Source organism: Haliotis rufescens, unplaced genomic scaffold, assembly GCF_023055435.1.
Source record: "Haliotis rufescens isolate VD_foot unplaced genomic scaffold, xgHalRufe1.0.p SCAF_21, whole genome shotgun sequence".
Taxonomy (NCBI): Eukaryota; Metazoa; Mollusca; class Gastropoda; order Lepetellida; family Haliotidae; genus Haliotis; species Haliotis rufescens.
Window position 1 is genome coordinate 6,572,861 of NW_025963902.1, and position 19,493 is coordinate 6,592,353.

At 41.1% G+C, this 19,493-nt stretch overlaps 1 protein-coding gene across 1 annotated transcript; it reads left to right on the top strand.

Moving 5' to 3' along the window:
* Positions 1-7,679: 7,679 nt before the first annotated feature.
* Positions 7,680-19,493, top strand: LOC124133333 (zinc finger protein ZFP2-like). Its single transcript, XM_046497701.2, has 2 exons — positions 7,680-7,780; positions 17,423-19,493. The coding sequence occupies exon 2, from the start codon at positions 18,207-18,209 to the stop codon at positions 19,167-19,169; it is 963 nt and encodes a 320-aa protein (XP_046353657.2). The 5' UTR covers positions 7,680-7,780; positions 17,423-18,206; the 3' UTR covers positions 19,170-19,493.

Below are 19,493 nucleotides of genomic sequence, written 5' to 3' on the forward strand. Positions count from 1 at the left end.
GTGGACTCAAATATCATTAGTGTATTTAGTGTATATGTTATAACTAATCATACTAATAAAGGATAAGTCAATCAAGGTATTATTGTTAATCCTTTAATCCCTACATCTACATCTACGCTTCTGTTTTGATGGTGTTATGCGAAGAAATCGACACACTTTCATTACAACAATGCTGAGAAGTATTAGCACCATCACCACACCACATTATGCATTATTGTCCACCTCAGAATCCTCGCTGACTCTGCAGACAGTATGTGGAGTATCCACTCCTCTCACTGATGACATTCGCGAGGAGTCTCCTTGTGCTGCTGATTAGCACTCTGATTTTCAGCATATATATCCTCTGCCATTCTCAGTGCAGTGTCTCAGTTTTTGAACTGATGGGTCTCTTGAACTCACTTGGCAGCCAAGGTAATCACAAAGGTGTTCAATCGGGTTCAGATAAAAGTTTGTCATTAATTTAGTTTGTGTGTGTGTGTGTGTGTGTGTGAGAGAGAGAGAGAGAGAGAGAGAGAGAGAGAGAGAGAGAGAGAGAGAGAGAGAGAGAGAGAGAGAGAGAGAGAGAGAGAGAGATGGTTGTTATTGGCGGGGATCTTGTGGAAACACCTTAAGGATATCCATTAATATGATAGAGGAAAGTAACAAGTCTTTTATGTTTTCAGTGAACACTACAACTTCTACAAGTTGTTACAAGAGAGTTTTATGTGGCCTGCTGTAGTTTGGTTATTGCCCTGTCTATAATTGTACATTTATGGAAGTCCCACCCGGGATTCGAACCCACACTGTCAGAGTGAGGCACCTCATCATCAGCTGACTTTGTGATGTTTTTACCAGTAGCCATCTTGCTGTAAAATTAGACTAGAGGTGTTTGTGCGATGAGATCTCGGTTATTGTAGTACCTTTCATTTTAAGAACAGGATTTTGGCATGGGTTAATTTTTGTTGAAAATATTTTGGTTTCAGTTTTGTCTGGATAAAACGTTACTTGCTATTTGTATGCCCATTCGGATATCCTTCCTAGGTCAGCATTTAAATTACTTGCCGCTGTGTTAGGATCATCGACAATTATATGAAGTGACGTGTCGTCTGCAAAGAGACGTATATTATTATCTCTAATCATGTACCAGTAATCATGTCCCTAGAATGTGATTCTTTACCATTTAAAATCACTTTTTGTATTCTATTTGATTGATAACTGTTAAACCATTTCAACAATGTACCTCGAATTCCACATGAATATAATTTATAAAGTAGTCCTTTATGTCAATCACTATCGAAGGCCGTGCTTATTTAACAGAACACTGCCCTTACTTCTTTTCCATTGTCTAGAGTCTTTGAATTGCAAATAAAATTATGCAGATCTAACAACTGATAGTTCGTGGAATCGTCTGTTATAAAGCCTGACTGGCGATTGCTTAAAATACCGTTGTCTTTGACGAAGTTGAACACATGTTCAAATGCTTTTGCCAAACTTGTTAGTGCGATTGGTCCATATATACTTCAATCGTTTACATTTCTGTTTTTAGTGAATTGGCGATACATATGCTAATTTCCAGTTTGATGGAAAAACAGAATATTTAAGTGACATGTTAAAGATTAATGATAATGGGAGGGATATACTTTCAGCAGAAACTTTGATAAGTTTGTTATTTAGACCGTCAGGTCCGGATGCCTTGGTGGTATCAACTGAAAGTAAACAATCTTGAATTTCCCCTGGAGTGAGGACAATATATAAGGGTTACGCTATTTTTCAGGGCATTATCATGTGCAGAAGCCCGAGGTCTTCTATTAACTGCCCCGACGAAGGAGGGCAGTTGAAAAGACCGAGGGCTTCTGCAAATGATAATGCCCTGAAAAATAGCGTTACCGATATTATAGCTAAAATGGACGGAATTTGTTATCAAATAAAAAGAAGCAACAATATCGGTTTAGAAACATTTACTGCAATCAACACAAATGTCACTGACCCACTTTTACGAATATGGAAACGTCATAGAACAAACCAGATGACGTCACTATTGAACGTGACGTCACCTATCCCTACCCCATGACGTCACCAAACAACGGGCGTGATAATGGCCCGTCGTCAAGCAATATGAGGGTATTATCAAGTTACAGTGACCCGCTGATTTCTGATAATTCTATTCATTTTAGCTATAATATGGTCCAACGTATTAGAACACTCAATGCTCGCAGCTTCCTGTTTTTGGCGGGAATTTTGACTGTCATTGTTCAGAGAAATTGTCGTTTAAAATATTTGCTCATGAATTTTATTTTTATATATAATAGCTTCAAAGACAGTATTTGAATTTTTATCTTTTTTTTTAAAACGCTTCACCAAACTCTACTAAGTTTTATAACCTCGGGACAAATTCGTTGTTCATCTATGTTTTTACAGTAAGTTTATTTTGCAATTCTTGACTTCGTAATTGTGTAATTGTTTTCCAATCCAAGAGATAGTATCTCTCTTTCGTCGTGTTATGTTTACGATTGCGGTTTGCAAACTAAACGACGAATCTCATTGTTCATCCACGGATTGTCCTTCTTTCTTACGGTAATGATATTCTTAAAACGAGAGTTGGGGAATCAGCTCGCTTGGCAGAGGTACCACTATACACGACCAACCCACACAACAACGCAACACCTGAGTGAATGAAAGTCAGTTTATTAGGCAGCCACATAATCATATAAACAATCAGTCAACAATAGAATGTTTACAATCAGTTATAGAGGTACATATACGTAAAGAACATTAGATGAACATAGCATGGAATCATTACACAAGATATATACATAACAACATTAGTCACGATATGTATTAGGGGCGGTCGGGTAGCCTGGTGGTTAAAGCTTTCGCTTTAGAATCACATGATGACTCACAGTGGAATCCAGCCTTATCAGTGTGCTCAATGAAGATTTACACAGCCAGGTAGCCCCAAGAGACACATGAGGATTCACAGTGAAATCAACTGATTGGATTGAGCGGATTGAAATATCATTAGTGTAACCAGGGTATACATTATAACTGATCTATTACCTAGAGATGGGTTTAATTCATCTGTTCTATACAGCTACACATATCGGGGATAGACTTCCTGCATATGCATACTGCACATATGTATATGCAGGAAGTATATATTTCTACAAATTAGTACCCTTTAAAGACGAATCTTAGGGTATTATAGATGGATGTCATAGAGAGTATGCTGATCCAACACCGATGCAATTTAAACATTTTGTTGGTCTAACATTATTCAACTTCTTTGATGTCTACACATGGAAAAATTTGCAAAGGTACATCTGTCTATGTTAAATATATTACACACACACACGATCCCTCCCCCCCCCCCCCCCCCACACACACACAATGATTGCATTAGTGACCCAGGGTGAGGCGACTAACGGGATCGGGTGGTCAGGCTCGCTGACTTGGTTGATGCATGTCACCGTTTCCCAATTGCGTGGATCGATGCTCATGATGTCAATCACTGGAATGTCTGGTCCAGACTCGATTGTTTACAGACTGCCATCATATAGCTGTAATATTGCTGAGTGCGGCGTTAAACAGCAACCCCACCCCCACCCCCCACCCCCCCAAAAAAACAAAACAAAACAAAACCCCAACAAAAACCCCACTAACAACAACAACAAAAAACAAACAAAAACAACAAAAACAAACCCCAATTGAATTAGTGACTTTGAGTTCCCATTTAGGCGCACACACTTTGGCTTCTGTGTGCATGTGTTTATGTGCATTAGTCAGCTTATCATTTGTCGGTTGTATATGTGGCAAGTAATTCCGGTGGACAATGGTTGCATAACAAACTACATATCTACACACTATCATCACGCAAATAATGAAGATGAAACTAGGCATCTCATGCTGCTGATTTCAACATTGACATCCTTTGCCATTCCTCGTTCATAACCTGTGTCAGTACATTCTGACACTGAACTGGAGGGTTTCCATCTCTCACGTGGCGGCCAAGATAATCCCAATGTTCTATTGTATTCAGATGAGGATTTGTCACTATTTTTCGGAATTGAATCAGGCGGTGCTTAATGAATTCTAATGTGTGTGTATTTATGTAAAGTATGATATCGGGTCACTTGAGCCACAAACCTACACTTCGATTGCGATGATGTTGGTAGAAACCGTTTACAAAACTCGGACCGAACTTTCTGGTATTCCGGTAAATGCAATTTAGTTACCTGAAAAAAGGGCCATTTCTCGATTTGAGTTTATGGACTGGACTTTATTCCTTGGCGTTGACGTTTTAAATTTCATGTAACTAAATCTTCCTGAATAAAATATTGTTTACATCAGTGTGTTTGGCATGTGTTCGGTCCGACTTTGCCAGGGCGGCTATAACATCTAAAACCTCGCAGTGTGTTTACATCGATAGAACAGTATAATGTGCACCTAAATATCACCTTTTAGTGTAACAGATAGAACAGTATAATGTGCACCTAAATATCACCTTTTAGTGTAACAGATAGAACAGTATAATGTGCACCTAAATATCACCTTTTAGTGTAACAGATAGAACAGTATAATGTGCACCTTTATATCACCTTTTAGTGTAACAGATAGAACAGTATAATGGGCACCCAAATATCACCTTATAGTGTAACAGATAGAACAGTATAATGTGCACCTAAATATCACCTTTTAGTGTAACAGATAGAACAGTATAATGTGCACCTAAATATCACCTTTTAGTGTAACAGATAGAACAGTATAATGTGCACCCAAATATCACCTTATAGTGTAACAGATAGAACAGTATAATGTGCACCTAAATATCACCTTTTAGTGTAACAGATAGAACAGTATAATGTGCACCCAAATATCACCTTTTAGTGTAACAGATAGAACAGTATAATGTGCACCCAAATATCACCTTATAGTGTAACAGATAGAACAGTATAATGTGCACCTAAATATCACCTTATAATGTAACAGACAGAACAGTATAATGTGCCCCCAAATATCACCTTATAGTGTAACAGATAGAACAGTATAATGTGCACCCAAATATCACCTTATAGTGTAACAGATAGAACAGTATAATGTGCACCTAAATATCACCCTACAGTGTAACAGATAGAACAGTATAATGTGCACCTAAATATCACCTTTTTATTGTAACAGATAGAACAGTATAATGTGCTTCTAAACATCACCTTATAGTGTAACAGATCGTGGTATTTAAAGGAAACGAATTGGGCATCGTGTTTACATTAGATACCACGATCTGGGAAAATGTAAAGCTGTTTAAAGGTTGATGAAACACAAATATCGTATTCGACGTAATAAGCGCCCAGGGCGTTCTCAAAATTAGAAATAAGGTGCTCTTATTAGAATATTATTTTGGTGAAAAAAAGAGTTGAAAAGAGAATTTTGAGTTGAAAGATAAATTCCGTGGTTTACGCTGACAGCCTGAAATGTTTATATTCCACCGATGTATTTTTCCAGAATTTAATTGCCCATAACTAAGGGCGCATAAATAAGTCTTGTGTACATTGATCAATCGGAAGGGGTGCTAATTGGGATTGTTCATTAGCCAATATATTAGCAAATATCGTCGTTGGCGCTTATTAGAGCGGGGCGCTTATTACGTCGAATACGGTATAGGTTTTAGTCGGGCCAAGGCGGATCGAATGATAAGCGGGATGAAAAAAGAGACACGTCCAAACGTACTTCTCGTAAAATCTAAAGAGTTAAGTACAGAAACCTAAGTAAATAACGTACAGGTTGTGTCCGATGCATCCCTGCCATATTCATAAAAATAAAGTTTCAACACAGCAATGTATAGTGAGATATACTGACGGAAAAGTAACTGTACTTCTTATAAAGTCCAATGAAAATAAATATATTTTTTTACCTTTCAATATCGTCATAATGCAAACATTGCATTGTTATTCATATCAATATATCAAATATTATCTACAAAATAGATAAGGTTCACAAATATATCTATTCGTGAATCTTCGCATTTCCCCCATAAATGAGAGTGACTCACTTCCAGATTGACAGGCTGATCAATAACCGCAATACCCTAATACGTCTGCAGGCAATCTGAAATGCTGCTGGCGCAACTGAACGCCAGCCTTTGTTAATTTACGACCATAATGCGCAAAGTCACACTACATCTGATTAAACCTTGAAACGCTAGCAACTCTGATGTGATTATCTTCAAGCCATTCATTCTATTTTAAGGTAAGATATTTTCATGCGTTTCAATAAATGTTTTCATACATGTTGATATCTATCTAAGATATCTGGAACTTGAAGTTATGTTATTACACCCGGGGTTGACGCGTATGCAGTAGATCAAAGCCTTGAAAAGGACGCCAATGTAAAATCAGTGTGGGACAGTATCATCAGGCAAAGGGGCGGGTGACCCAGTCGTCTGAGGCGCCGCGATTCGCTGTGCAGAGTTGCGTCCCGTGGGCACGCCAGAAACCTATGATTGTAGGTTCGAATCCCGGTTAACCCGATTATATTTCTAGGTTTGTCAGCACCATACCTGTGCTCGTGGGTTTCACCAAAATGGTAAACGTCTGAGACCTGCATCACTTGGGGCTTTCCTCCCACATTAAGCTGACACGCCGTGATAAAACTGGAATAATGTTAACTAATAATGTTCACTCACTTACTCAATACTTTTACCACAGGAATAAGATGTTGAAGCGCCTGCTTTAATTGTACTACGAGAGCTTGGTGTCGTCAACGTGAAGGTTGTTTTACCCAATACCGGTCGTCCCAGTCTGTCCCAGTCTATCCCAGTCTGTCCCAGTCTGTCGTGGGAACGTACGTGTTCATACGCCAATATGGAAACCTTCGAGAGGGGCACGAGTCTACAGTCGGCTTGTTCCGGAATGTGACGAGTTGGTCACGAAAGCCTTCCAGGAAAGAACGGAACTAGACTGGTTCCCGGTCCCCCCTCTTGGTGTCGCTACTCTTCAACTGCCTCCCACTCTGCCCCGGACTGTCGCGAACCAGTCTGGAACGGGAACCACTCTTCTCAGCTGGGCACTGTCTCTCGCGATTCGGAAGCACTCGTGTTGCCTCGGGAAGTCCCGTGACTAATAGTGTCAATTGAGTGACGGGACAGAGGAATACGAACAAGACGAAACACGGAAGAAACCTCACCCGTATCCAACAAGAATCACGTACAGGTACAGAATTAAAAACCCTGCGTGCATGACTTGTGATAATATTCTAGTGCTCCCTGCAACCGTGTCTCAAACCATTATTCAACGTGCGCAATTGCTTGAATGTGTATTGATAGAAAACACACACGTGTGATCATTTTGGGATTCATAATTTATTATTATTTAATTTCGAGGGGGGTGGGGTTAAAAAGCCCACAGCTGATATAATTTTGTCTAAATAAAAAGCACAGTCTCCTTCTGCTTTTAAAACAAATCATCCTCAATATATTGTCTCGACCGCAATCTGGCCATCCTCATCGATCAATATACAGTCACAGACGTATCGTGTACGGGAGTCGGGTGCGCTCCGTAGTACTTAGTGAAACGCTGGATACCAATAAATCCAGTCAACCAGTCAAGTGCGACCCCAGCGAGTGTGATTTAAGCGTCCCGATCACGGATTGCGCAGTTTCGTCTGCTAAGCTGGGCACCGTCTCTCGCAATTCGGAAGCACTCGTGGAAGTCCAGTGACCACTAGTGCCAACTGAATGACGGGACAGAGAAAGAAGAACAAGGCGAAACACGGAAGAAACCTCACCCATATCCAACAAGAATTACAGGTACAGAATTACAACCATTCGTGTATGACTTGTGATAATATTCGAGTGCTCCCTGAAACCAAGTTTCATATCATTATTCAACGTGCGCATTTTCTTGAATGTGTATAGATAGAAAGGACGCACATGTGATCATTTTGGGGTTCATAATTAATTAGGGGCGGACCATTTGATTTCAAGGGGGATTTGGTTAAACAAAACCCACAGTTTATATACTTTTGTGTAATATAAAACTCAGTCTCCATCGGCTTGAAAAAAAATCATACTCAATAAATTGTCTCGACCGCCATCTGGGCATCCTCATCGATCAATACAGATTCACAGATTCCGTAGTACTCATCTAGCGCGACCCCAGCGAGTGTGACTAAGCGTCCTGATCACGGACTGCGCAGTTTCGTCATATGCACTAAAGCTATTTCTAAGGATGAATCACGCAAGCCACAGAATGTATGTATTAATTCTATCTAACCCAAATCTGATTAATTGAACGATCTTTGCTTAAAGGGGCACTGATCTACAGTAATTTCCCGGGGCTGGTTGTTGCCTTTGTTCTTTCCCGTGAGTGCCCGGGTGATGTAGCAGAAATCTAGACTAGTTAGCGACCTGTGTTGCGCCAGTCGTAAGAGCATTTGTCGCTTTTATTGAAGCGGCGTATGGTCACATTGATCAACAAACTGTAATACAGTTTAGTCTTGAAAATAATAAGGAAATGTGAGGTATCTTTGCATCGGTAATGGTGACGAAAGTCACTTGCTTAGTATTGTGCGATTTTCGTTTACCCTATTTTGACTTGCAACACAAAGTAAATATTTCACCTGAGCATTGCTTATTTTATCATGTGTATATTTCGTAGTCAAGATGTGTACAATTTTCACTTAGGCATTTTATTAAACGCCTAAATATTCAGTTATTTTACAAATTGACTGAAACATATATCCTTTAATGTTATTGTTAGAATTCCCAACATTTTTATGTTTTAATTTCATCACCCAGTGACTGAAAATGACAGGATTAAAAGAAAACGAAATTCAAAGTACATTTCTATGGTTTTGGCTTCTAATCCTAACATAATTAGTGCATTGGGATGTTTTAAGCCCTTTTGAACCTCTTAATAATTGTTGGTCAATCTGTTAAATAAATGGACAGATGTTTCAGTCAATTTGTAAATTACTGAAATATTTAGACATTAAATAAATTGCCTAAGTGAATCACATTTTACACATTGACTGTAACATATACCATGTATACGCGCATACAAACGAAAAAGGCTTGTGGAAACAATGTCCATCTCGCATCGAAGAACTTCCCAACGAAAACGTAGTGGAACAAGAATGATTCTATCAAATGCAACAGCAAATGAATGAAAACAAAATGCAAATATCATAATTACAACCTACCAAATTTATACGTATTATTTAGGCAGCTACCTTGTTCGAGGAATGTATCCCCGAATATCCACATTAAGGAACAATATCCCATAAGTTTGCAGCTGCACAAATAAACTTATTCGATGCCATGTGGCTCTGTAACAATCAAATATTTTTTACATATTTAATTTTGTCTGTTTCTTTAGGCTGAAGAAATTATAACATGCGCACTTTGTCGAAATCTTCATAGATCCCGGGTAACGAATCAGTATTCAAAAATGCGTAGACCGCCTCCGTGGTCTAGTGGTAGAGCGTCCGCCCGGAGAGCGGAAGGTCCGGGTATCGATCCCCGGCCGCGTCATACCAAAAGACGTTAAAAGATGGTTCTTGTTGTTACCCTGTCTGTCGCTCGGCATTAAGGGGCTAAAACAAGGACTGGTCGGATCGGAGTCAGTATATTGTGTCTGAATGGGGTATTCATGGCATCTCAGTGAGTTGGCACTATAAATCGGCATCAGTCCGGACTAGTACAAGCAGCCACACAAACACACACACGTACATGCACGTCGCTATATAAGTGCAATAATCGCGACGTTAAACCCCTTTTCACCTCACCTCAAAAGTGCGTAATGTAAAACAGCTGTCCTTACAGACGGTAGCCCAGTCTTTTGTCAAGCTCAGTCGCGTCAGCAAGCAGAAGCCAGAGATCAGTGCCCCTTTGTGTGGCTTTGGTCTGTGCTTCGGCGCTATGGTTACCAAATCTGACCTGTTCACTTCTATGATTTTCACGTATTTGCACGAAATTGCGACCTCGCAATTCAATGTCAAGTGTGAACCTAAGTCTTGTTATTTGCCAGTTTTTACGTGTAGACAGATTCAAACGTACACATGTATTTGAAACCAAATCATTTACAAACTTTACGAGTGCGATTTCTCCCTCCTGTCACCCGGACCTCAGTTTAAATCTCCAGCTATTCAAATTTGCTGTTATTTTAAAATTCAGCGCCGATTCTACATCACGTGACGCTAGCTTGTGATTTTCTGTTTGGGATGTACGGGGGTACGTGTGATGGGTAACGCGAGATGGGCTTTATTTTACATACCCTGTGCGTGAGAGCGACATTAATCCAGCCAATCACAGGAAGCCTAGAGCTCCTCAAAACTGAGGCGTTATCGGAAGGACGCAGCGCCAGCTTGGACCCTCGCAATTCACAACCCAACACAGGTATTCCAATATACTTGTAGCTTTACTTCTCAGTAATGGTCAAACAACATGTGAGGAGAAGACGACACAAGCCAAGGGAGGTAACTCTCCCACTACCTAGGCAGTCTGCCGCTAAACATAAACAACGGTCGCCAACCACACTGGCGCAACCTCCTTTTTTCTTTGTAACACATTACCTGATATGGGTTACTATTAAAGACTCATACTGTCATAAACAATACCCAAAATAACTGGTCACAATAAAACTTAAAACCTGATGTAGATATCCTTGACATCACGTGATATAAGCTGATACGACACCATAACTATAGTCTAAATGCGAAAAGGTATCCAGACACAGTTGATGGACATAGCAACATAAACATGTTAGAAATCGGTTACATAGTCATTGAGGTGTTGAGGTGGTCGCCGTGCACGGATTGACCTCCTTTGTGCACTGACTGGAGTTGAATACACGGCATCATCAGTGTCATCTGTATTCACAATGTCATTGTCACTAACATTTTCACGCAAGGAGTCCTGATTATCAAGAGGAGGATGTTCTGGTGGGTTGACTAAAATGTCTTGGTCATGGTATGGTTCATTTAGCACTGGGGGAACGATGGGAAGGGTAGGTGGTTCAGTCCTTTGGGGAACAGTATCTATCTCACCATCAGAAGACTCATCGCACACATATTGCCGAGGAAGTCCACTTGACCGTTCATGTTGACATGGAACTCTGAAGCACTCTGATTTTTTTACTCTATATGATGTGCTTCGAAGTTGGGAACCAACAAACTTCTGAATGTTGCACCATTCACCATCGTTAACAACCACAAGGTATCGATCTCGTGACCGTGATTTATTACGATCTGCATGTAGATATACCAGGTCACCAATGCTGATGTTAGGGGTGGGCAGGCTTGGGATATGGGCTTTAGACATCTCACTGTGTAGGTGATTGGTAGTTCGCCGGTGATGTTGGTCAAGGATCAATTTTCTGTCTCCAACGGGTATTTGGTGGTTGTTAAATTGATCTCTTTGTGTCCACATTTCCCTGGCGGATAACCCTCTGGATCTGATGCGAGAATTTAGTTGAGCAGTGGCTATAGCTAGGGTTATAGGTGTGACCGACCCCCCCAAAGGATCAATTTTTAACAATTCCAGCTCCAGCTCTTGAATAGCTCGCTCGGCTACGGGATTCTTGTTCTTGTTCTTTATTCGACCAATTTCAATGCAAAGACGTTGACTTCGGAGAAGGTCATCTTGAACTAAGGCCTTAAACCCTGGAGCTGGGTCAGTTCTGATGACCGCCGGGGGTCCATCTAATGGTCTCATCTCAACACTCAGGCGAATCAAAGCCTCACGTAGGGTTCCCATTTGTTCATTTTCAATGGCACATGTACAGGTGAAAGATGTGACACATTCTCTCAACACAAGTATGAGTTGTCGTTCTCTTTTTATTACATCTGCAGCAAACGCGGCTCCAATGATCTCTGGGGGATCAGTAGATGACTGAGCCACAACTGTGTGGGGAACCTGTTGAAGAGATGTACAGTGATAACATCCGCTTGAAACTTTAGTTATTGCTTGATCCATGTCCAAAGCATAGAAGTAGCGGTTCACAACGAGTTTCAACTGGTGGGCAGAAGGATGATTTAACTGGATGTGCATTGCAGTCAGTAATCCATCCAAGACTTGTCGTGGAATGACGATGCACTCTCTGATGGTAACAAGGGGCTCATTTCTTTGAATCACCAACACACCATCTTTGGCGATGGTCACAGACTGTAGATAACGTTTTATGTCTTTAACATCAGTTTGTTTCTTGGATGGGCGAGTGCCCTGTATGAGATGAGCATGTGTGCGTCTGAGATCAGAACACTCTGACTGGATGGCGAGCCATGCATTCCTGTTGGTGTATGGCAGTTTAGATTTCCCTGACATGATGTCCTGAACAGAAGTACCACGTACCGTACAGTCCTCAGTTTGACGAATGAATGAGCAAATCTGACACAGGGGCTCGTCACACTTGGATGCATTTCTACTGGCAAAATCAGATGGAATATTTGCAGAACCACTGAGATGGCGAACAGAGGCCTGGTATCTACTCACTGTCGACAAAAAGGTAGACACTCTGGGGCTTGCTGAAAACTCTCCACGACACAACTTTTCATATGCTTGAACACATGGTTTACTGTCAGTCAGGATACATGCTTGTAGGCTTGACTGTACAAGGTAAGGACTAAAGTGCTTGGTGGCAACAGCTATAGATAGTGCTTCTATTTCACACGGTAGCCATGTCATTTGACGCTGGCGCAGTTTGGCACTGAAGAAACCAGCGAGGAGAGTACTGTTGTTCCTTGTAATGTAGAGAGTAGCACCTATGCCATGGTTTTTCACTGCTCCATCTGTAACGATCCATAGCTGGTCATCCTTTCGAGGAAGAACAATGGTTTTATGTGAGGATAGTGCAGATTGAGCATTTCCAAAGGCACAGATAAGTACCTCTGACCAAACTATTCTCTCTGCTGAAGGACGTCCAGCTTGAAGAGTGTCCAATGGACCCAATAGTCCAGCACAACCTGGTATTACCCGGGCTAACACTTTGTAGGCTCCAATAAACGACCTCAAACCCTTGACCGTAGATGGACGGGTGCAACTAGAGAGGGTGGAAATTCTGTGAGGACTTGCTTGAATTGAGCCATTTTTCCAAATCCATCCTAAGATGGTCACACTAGAAGGGCCGACAGTAGTCTTGGCAGCTGAAAGCTTTAATCCATTGAATTGCAAGGCCTGTAGAACACGTCGCCAGTTGTTCAGAAGCTCGTCTACGGTATTACCTCCACAATATAAGTCATCTGCCAACTTGGCCACTGATCCTTCCTTGAGCAAGTGCCCAAGCACACGACACATCAATTCTTCTAACGCAGTTTCAGAGCCCGGCATGCCCATGGCTGATCGGGCATAAACACGGACTCCACGGAAGGGAGTGGCCACACCACAATATTTCATTGATCCACGTGACAGGGGTATTTGGTAAAAAGCATTTGTCAAATCTGTGGTTATGATGTACTTCCATGCAGCTATCTGGCGTAATGTAGAATCAACATCAGGCATGAGTGATGGTTGTGGTTTACTATACCGCCCCACATCTGTGAATGCTGTAACCAGACGAAATCCACCATTTGACTTCTTGACAAGGAAGGATGGATTTAAATATTCCACTGATATCCCCACATCTTCAGGCTTGACGAAGACACCAATGTCCTCAAGCTCATCGAATTTGTCTTGCAACTCTACAAGTTTGTCACGTGAGTATTGTGGGACTCGTCCCTTGCGTTGAGGGGGTTGGACAGGACCCATGTTGACAACTGCCTTGAACGGGCCAGATTTTCCATTATATCCATGGACATGTGGATTAAACACATCATCGTACTCCTTTATGAGGGCGTGGAAACTGTTGCGAGTGTCTGGTGTGAACTGGTTATCTGGGTCAATGCGTACCTGTTCTGAACAATTGACCTTGCATGTAGTAGTGGACTGTCTGAGAGGAATGCTTTCTGATTGACTATCGACCATCTCGGTCCCAGAGTTTGGGATGGTGAATACTTGTTGAACCTGGCAAAAGTGCTCATGCTTCTTGAGGACAAGAGGCTCTTTGGTGTCATTAGGAATTCTAATCTTCCCTGAAACGCTGGACACTATATCTGGTGTTGGCCATTCTTTGTGGTCTTTGAATAAATCACCTGTTAGACGTGGTTCCACTGCGAATGTGTCATCTGAGTGGATCAGGTCATCCGGGAGTGATAACTCTATGAAATCGCCAGGCCAGATTGTTGTAGGGGACTTAGGCGCTCGTAAGACATGTGCACGTCTTACTGTATGGTGTGACGAGTGGGTTTCTTGGTTGCCGTACTGGAAGGTGGTTCCATCTCCAAGTGTAATTTGGCGCTTAGCTGGGCGAACGGCAACATCATTTATTTCCATGAACGGTGTTCCTGCAAGCAACTCGACATCAAGGTTCTCCACAACAAGGCCCTCGAAAATAAAATCCTTATTGTCACGGCTGAGAGTTACTCGTGTTTCACCAACAATATGGAGTGGGGATGAACCATCAGCCTGATGGGCAGATTGTGAACTTTTGGTGACTTCAATGCCGAGTCTCCTGGCAGTAGTCTGACTGATCATATTACCTGTAGCTCCACTGTCGAGGGTAAGACATATGACATTATGACCATAAAATGCGTTCATATATGGAGACTGACGTACACTGACTCTATTGACTGAAGCATTGTTTACACTTGAGGCAGTAACGGGAGGTGTAGATACTGTGTCTGTATGAGGGGACTGTCCATCTTCATCCTCTGACTCATCCAGGATGCTAGCTATTTGACGTGCCTTAGCCATGTATTTTCTGTCTTGATCAGGTAAGTATGAACATTCACTGAGAAAGTGATTGTCATTAGGACGACCAGCTGTGTGACAGAGGGGACACATTTTTGAGGTTGACTGGTAACGACGTTTATTGGATGTCTGCTGTATGCGAGGTCTAAAATTAGATCTTTGACTGAAGTTGTTTGCTCTAGTGGTAGCAGTCCTCATGACCTTGGCATCCTCAGATGAATGTATTTCATCTAACAGGGAATTGAGTGCCTGTGATATCTCAGGTTTAATTGACGCTAGAGTACGGGATCTCAGTTCCGTTCCATATCGTTGCTTCACCAGCTTGGGCAAATCAGGATGGATAAGGCGCAACCAAGTCAGGATAATAATGTTCTCTAACGTAGGTGTTAATTCCTCATCCTCGCCAATCGCCTCTCCATGATGAGTGATTCCGCCATTTTGTCTGAGCAGATTATCTTCCATAAATGCAGACAGGCGCTGGTAAAGATCCTCTGGTCGCTCCTCAGGTTGGAGATGTATGTCACACAAATCAAGAAAATGTGCACCAGATGACTGGAAGCCGTAGTGTAGTCTGATAGTCTGCCAGATACTTGAAATCGATACTGAACTTTTCACAATGGTGTTCCTGGCAATTACAGGACAATAATTGGCGATTTGGCCCAACATTAACTCGAGTGATGTTACCTTTTGCGCTGCCGTCTTGCGTTGAGCTCCAGCAACGTCTTCCCCATCATTTTCAAATCCTCGTAACGGGGTTGCACGTGTACGTTTTCCCCACGTGGCGCCGTCAGCAAGAAATGTTGCAAAATTCGTGTCCAGTGATAACGTATATAGTAGGTTTTGTTTCCAATTCTCAAACGAATTAACAGTTTCATGTTTCGTGAGAGACCACTGTTTCGGTGCTCTGTGAGTGTTTGCCATGATGTTATGCTAGTAGGCCTACTTGAAATACCCGCGCTATCGTGGCGATGTCGACCAGGTAGATTGCACACTTATTCGTGTAGTAACTGCGAAAGTCAGGTTAAGTGCCGTGTTCAGAGATGCGGATGATCGTCTCCGCTGCCACCACGCCAGCTTGGACCCTCGCAATTCACAACCCAACACAGGTATTCCAATATACTTGTAGCTTTACTTCTCAGTAATGGTCAAACAACATGTGAGGAGAAGACGACACAAGCCAAGGGAGGTAACTCTCCCACTACCTAGGCAGTCTGCCGCTAAACATAAACAACGGTCGCCAACCACACTGGCGCAGTTTCAGCGTGCATGCACATACGGGATATCATAAGCAGACAATAAGTTGTCTTAAATATTTTACTTAAATAATATATTGTCTAGCCTAAGGTCTAAAAACATTTCGATTATTTTTTATTTCAGGTAAATTTAGTACTTGATTAGTACTGCAGTACTTAAGAATATATATATATATACATATATATATAAAATTAAAATCAGCAGACATGTCTTGCCTTAATTCGTTTCTTAAAGAAATATCACACATACTTGCAGAAATGAACGCGCGAGTTATTTCAACAATAAACATTGTAATATCTTTGGATATTTTCTATGATTAAACTAGCTATTGCAGTAATGACAACATTAAGCTGCCTTATTAATTACGTATTTCTTATTTAACCGATCACATTGCTGAAAAGTGATATTTTTTCACTACGAAATGACCAAAGTTAATACACCAAACCATGGTACCCTTAACAATTCGGAATTGTCTGCACTGCTGCCGCTCATTGGCTCCAGACACACGAATTATCAACATAATTACCAGTTAGTCTGTGAATGAGATGAAATATGAAAGTTCTGTGTCCACAGATTGGAGGATGGGGTCACATGTTCAGTATTCAATCAACCAGGAAGACTGAAATCAGCACAGGAAACTCCCTTTCATCCTTCAGAACGTCACAATTGCCAATCATTATTGTGAAGAAGGAGAAGAAGAGAAGAAACTTATTTTACTAATGTGTCACACTTTGCATTTACAGTGTATAAGATCATGATAGTAGCACAAGTAAGACTAGGAAAACTCCAGCCTGATAGAGTTAACGAGACAGAAATGTACATAAGATATGAAATATTATTGAAATAATGTGTATGCATGTATACTCCTAAAGCGATTGCACTAAAGTCATAATTGAGATACAACATTGAATAAATAATGGCATAATAAAAGGGTGAGTTGCACATAAAAAGAATGAGTTCTGCGTTTGTCCATGGGGTTAGAGAGCTGCGGTTAAGGATTAAAATAGGTTCCAGAGAGAGACACAGTGGTTCAAATTGAGAGATTTTACAGAAAAGATCTTACCTTAAGTCGGAGTAAAAAAGACAGACAATTAATTATGACATTCGTTTTCAACAGCTTTTACATTGAAGTGTTTACATATGCGATTCTGACATTATATAACATAATTTATAAATAGGTTCCATAGATAGACAGTGTGGTTCAAATAGAGAGATTTTACAGAAAAGATCTTACCTTAAGTCGGAGTTAAAAATGACGCTGGAATATTGCTAAATGCGGCATAAAACCATACTCATTCACGCATTTATTATCAAATCAAGTACAGCCTTAGTTGTTATTGGTGTTGTTCTTGTGGAAACATCTCGGGAAACGCATTAACATGAAGAAAAGTAACATCTCTTTTACGTTTTCAGTGAACACCATGACAATGACAAGTACAAAGCCAGCCACAGAATCATGTCTCTGTTACTAAAACTTATGTAATGAGAAAAACATATGTGTGAGAAAAATTGCTGGTAACACGTGATCTCAAGAAACAATCAGTTGCTGACACAATAGAAACACGTGATCTCAAGAAACAATCTGCACTGACACACTGGAAACAGGTGATCTCAAGAAACAATCTGCACTGACACACTGGAAACAGGTGATCTCAAGAAACAATCTGCAGTGACACGCTGGAAACAGGTGATCTCAAGAAACAATCTGCAGTGACACGCTGGAAACAGGTGATATCCAGAAACAATCTGCAGTGACACGCTGGAAACAGGTGATCTCAAGAAACAATCTGTTGCTGACACAATAGAAACAGGTGATCTCAAGAAACAATCTGCACTGACACACTGGAAACAGGTGATCTCAAGAAACAATCTGCAGTGACACGCTGAAAACAGGTGATCTCAAGAAACAATCTGCAGTGACACACTGGAAACAGGTGATCTCAAGAAACAATCTGTTGCTGTCAAGCTGGAAACAGGTGATCTCAAGAAACAATCTGTTGCTGTCAAGCTGGAAACAGGTGATCTCAAGAAACACTCTGTTGCCGACACACTGGGAACACGTGATCTCAAGAAAGCAGTGAGGAGAGTGTGGGAAAACATTTACAAAATCAGATGTCCTTTGAGGTTTTACAAGGGATTTACTAGAGGACTGAAGGTGAAAAGGATTTAGTCGAGTAGCCTGCAGACACATGAGCGGATGAATAATCATATCAAGTCTTATCAATGTGATGTGTGTACGAAGACATTTTCAGAATCAGGAAGCCTGAAGACACACATGAGGACTCACACTGGAATCAAGCCATTTCAGTGTGTGGTGTGTACGAACACATATTCAACATCAGGAAGCCTGAAGGCACACATGAGGACTCACAGTGGAATCAAGCCATATCAGTGTGTTGAATGTGGGAAAAGATTTACAGAATCAAGTAACATGCAGAGACACATGATGATACACAGTGGAATCAAGCCATATCAATGTGTTGAATGTGGGAAAAGATTTACAGAATCAAGTAACATGCAGAGACACATGATGAGACACAGTGGAATCAAGCCATTTCAGTGTGTTGTGTGTACGAACACATATTCAACATCAGGAAACCTGAAGACACACATGAGGACTCACAGTGGAATCAAGCCATATCAGTGTGTTGAATGTGGGAAAAGATTTACAGACGCAAGTAACATGCAGAAACACATGATCAGACACAGTGGACTCAAGCCTTTTAAGTGTGTTGAATGTGGGAAAATGTGTCGACGATCAGCTGACCTGCAAAAACACATGAGGATTCACACTGGAATCAAGCCTTATCAGTGTGCTGTATGTGGGAAAATGTTTCGACAATCGGGTGACCTGCAAAAACACATGAGGATTCACACTGGAATCAAGCCGTATCAGTGTGTTGAATGTGGGAAAAGATTTACTGAATCAGGTCACCATCAGAGACACATGATGATTCACAGTGGAATCAAGCCTTATGAGTGTGTTGTATGTGGGAAAATGTGTCGACAATCAGGTAACCTGCAGAAACATATGAGGGTTCACACTGGAATCAAGCCTTATCAGTGTGTTGATTGTGGGAAAAGATATACACAATCAGGTGACCTGCAGAAACACATGAGGATTCACAGTGGACTCAAGTCTTCCCAGCATGCACAATGATGTTGACTCAATCAACCACTAGGCTACCCCACCACCCCCATTTTGTTAAAACCTTCATTATTTTGAAGCGTATATCCATGATAAAACCATATTTTTTAATTGATTGCTTCAATAGTCAAATGGTTTGGTACTATTTTGTGATATGAAAACAATTAATAAAAAGACAAGAGCTATGAAAAGGAACACAAGTATGGTAATATGTTACGTAGAGAAGCAAATGTCTTTGACGTTGATGAAACAGATTTCTTTGTAAGGAGGAAGTGAGTGAGTATGGTTTTACGCCGCTTTTAGCAGTATTTAGGCAATATCACGGCGGGGGACACC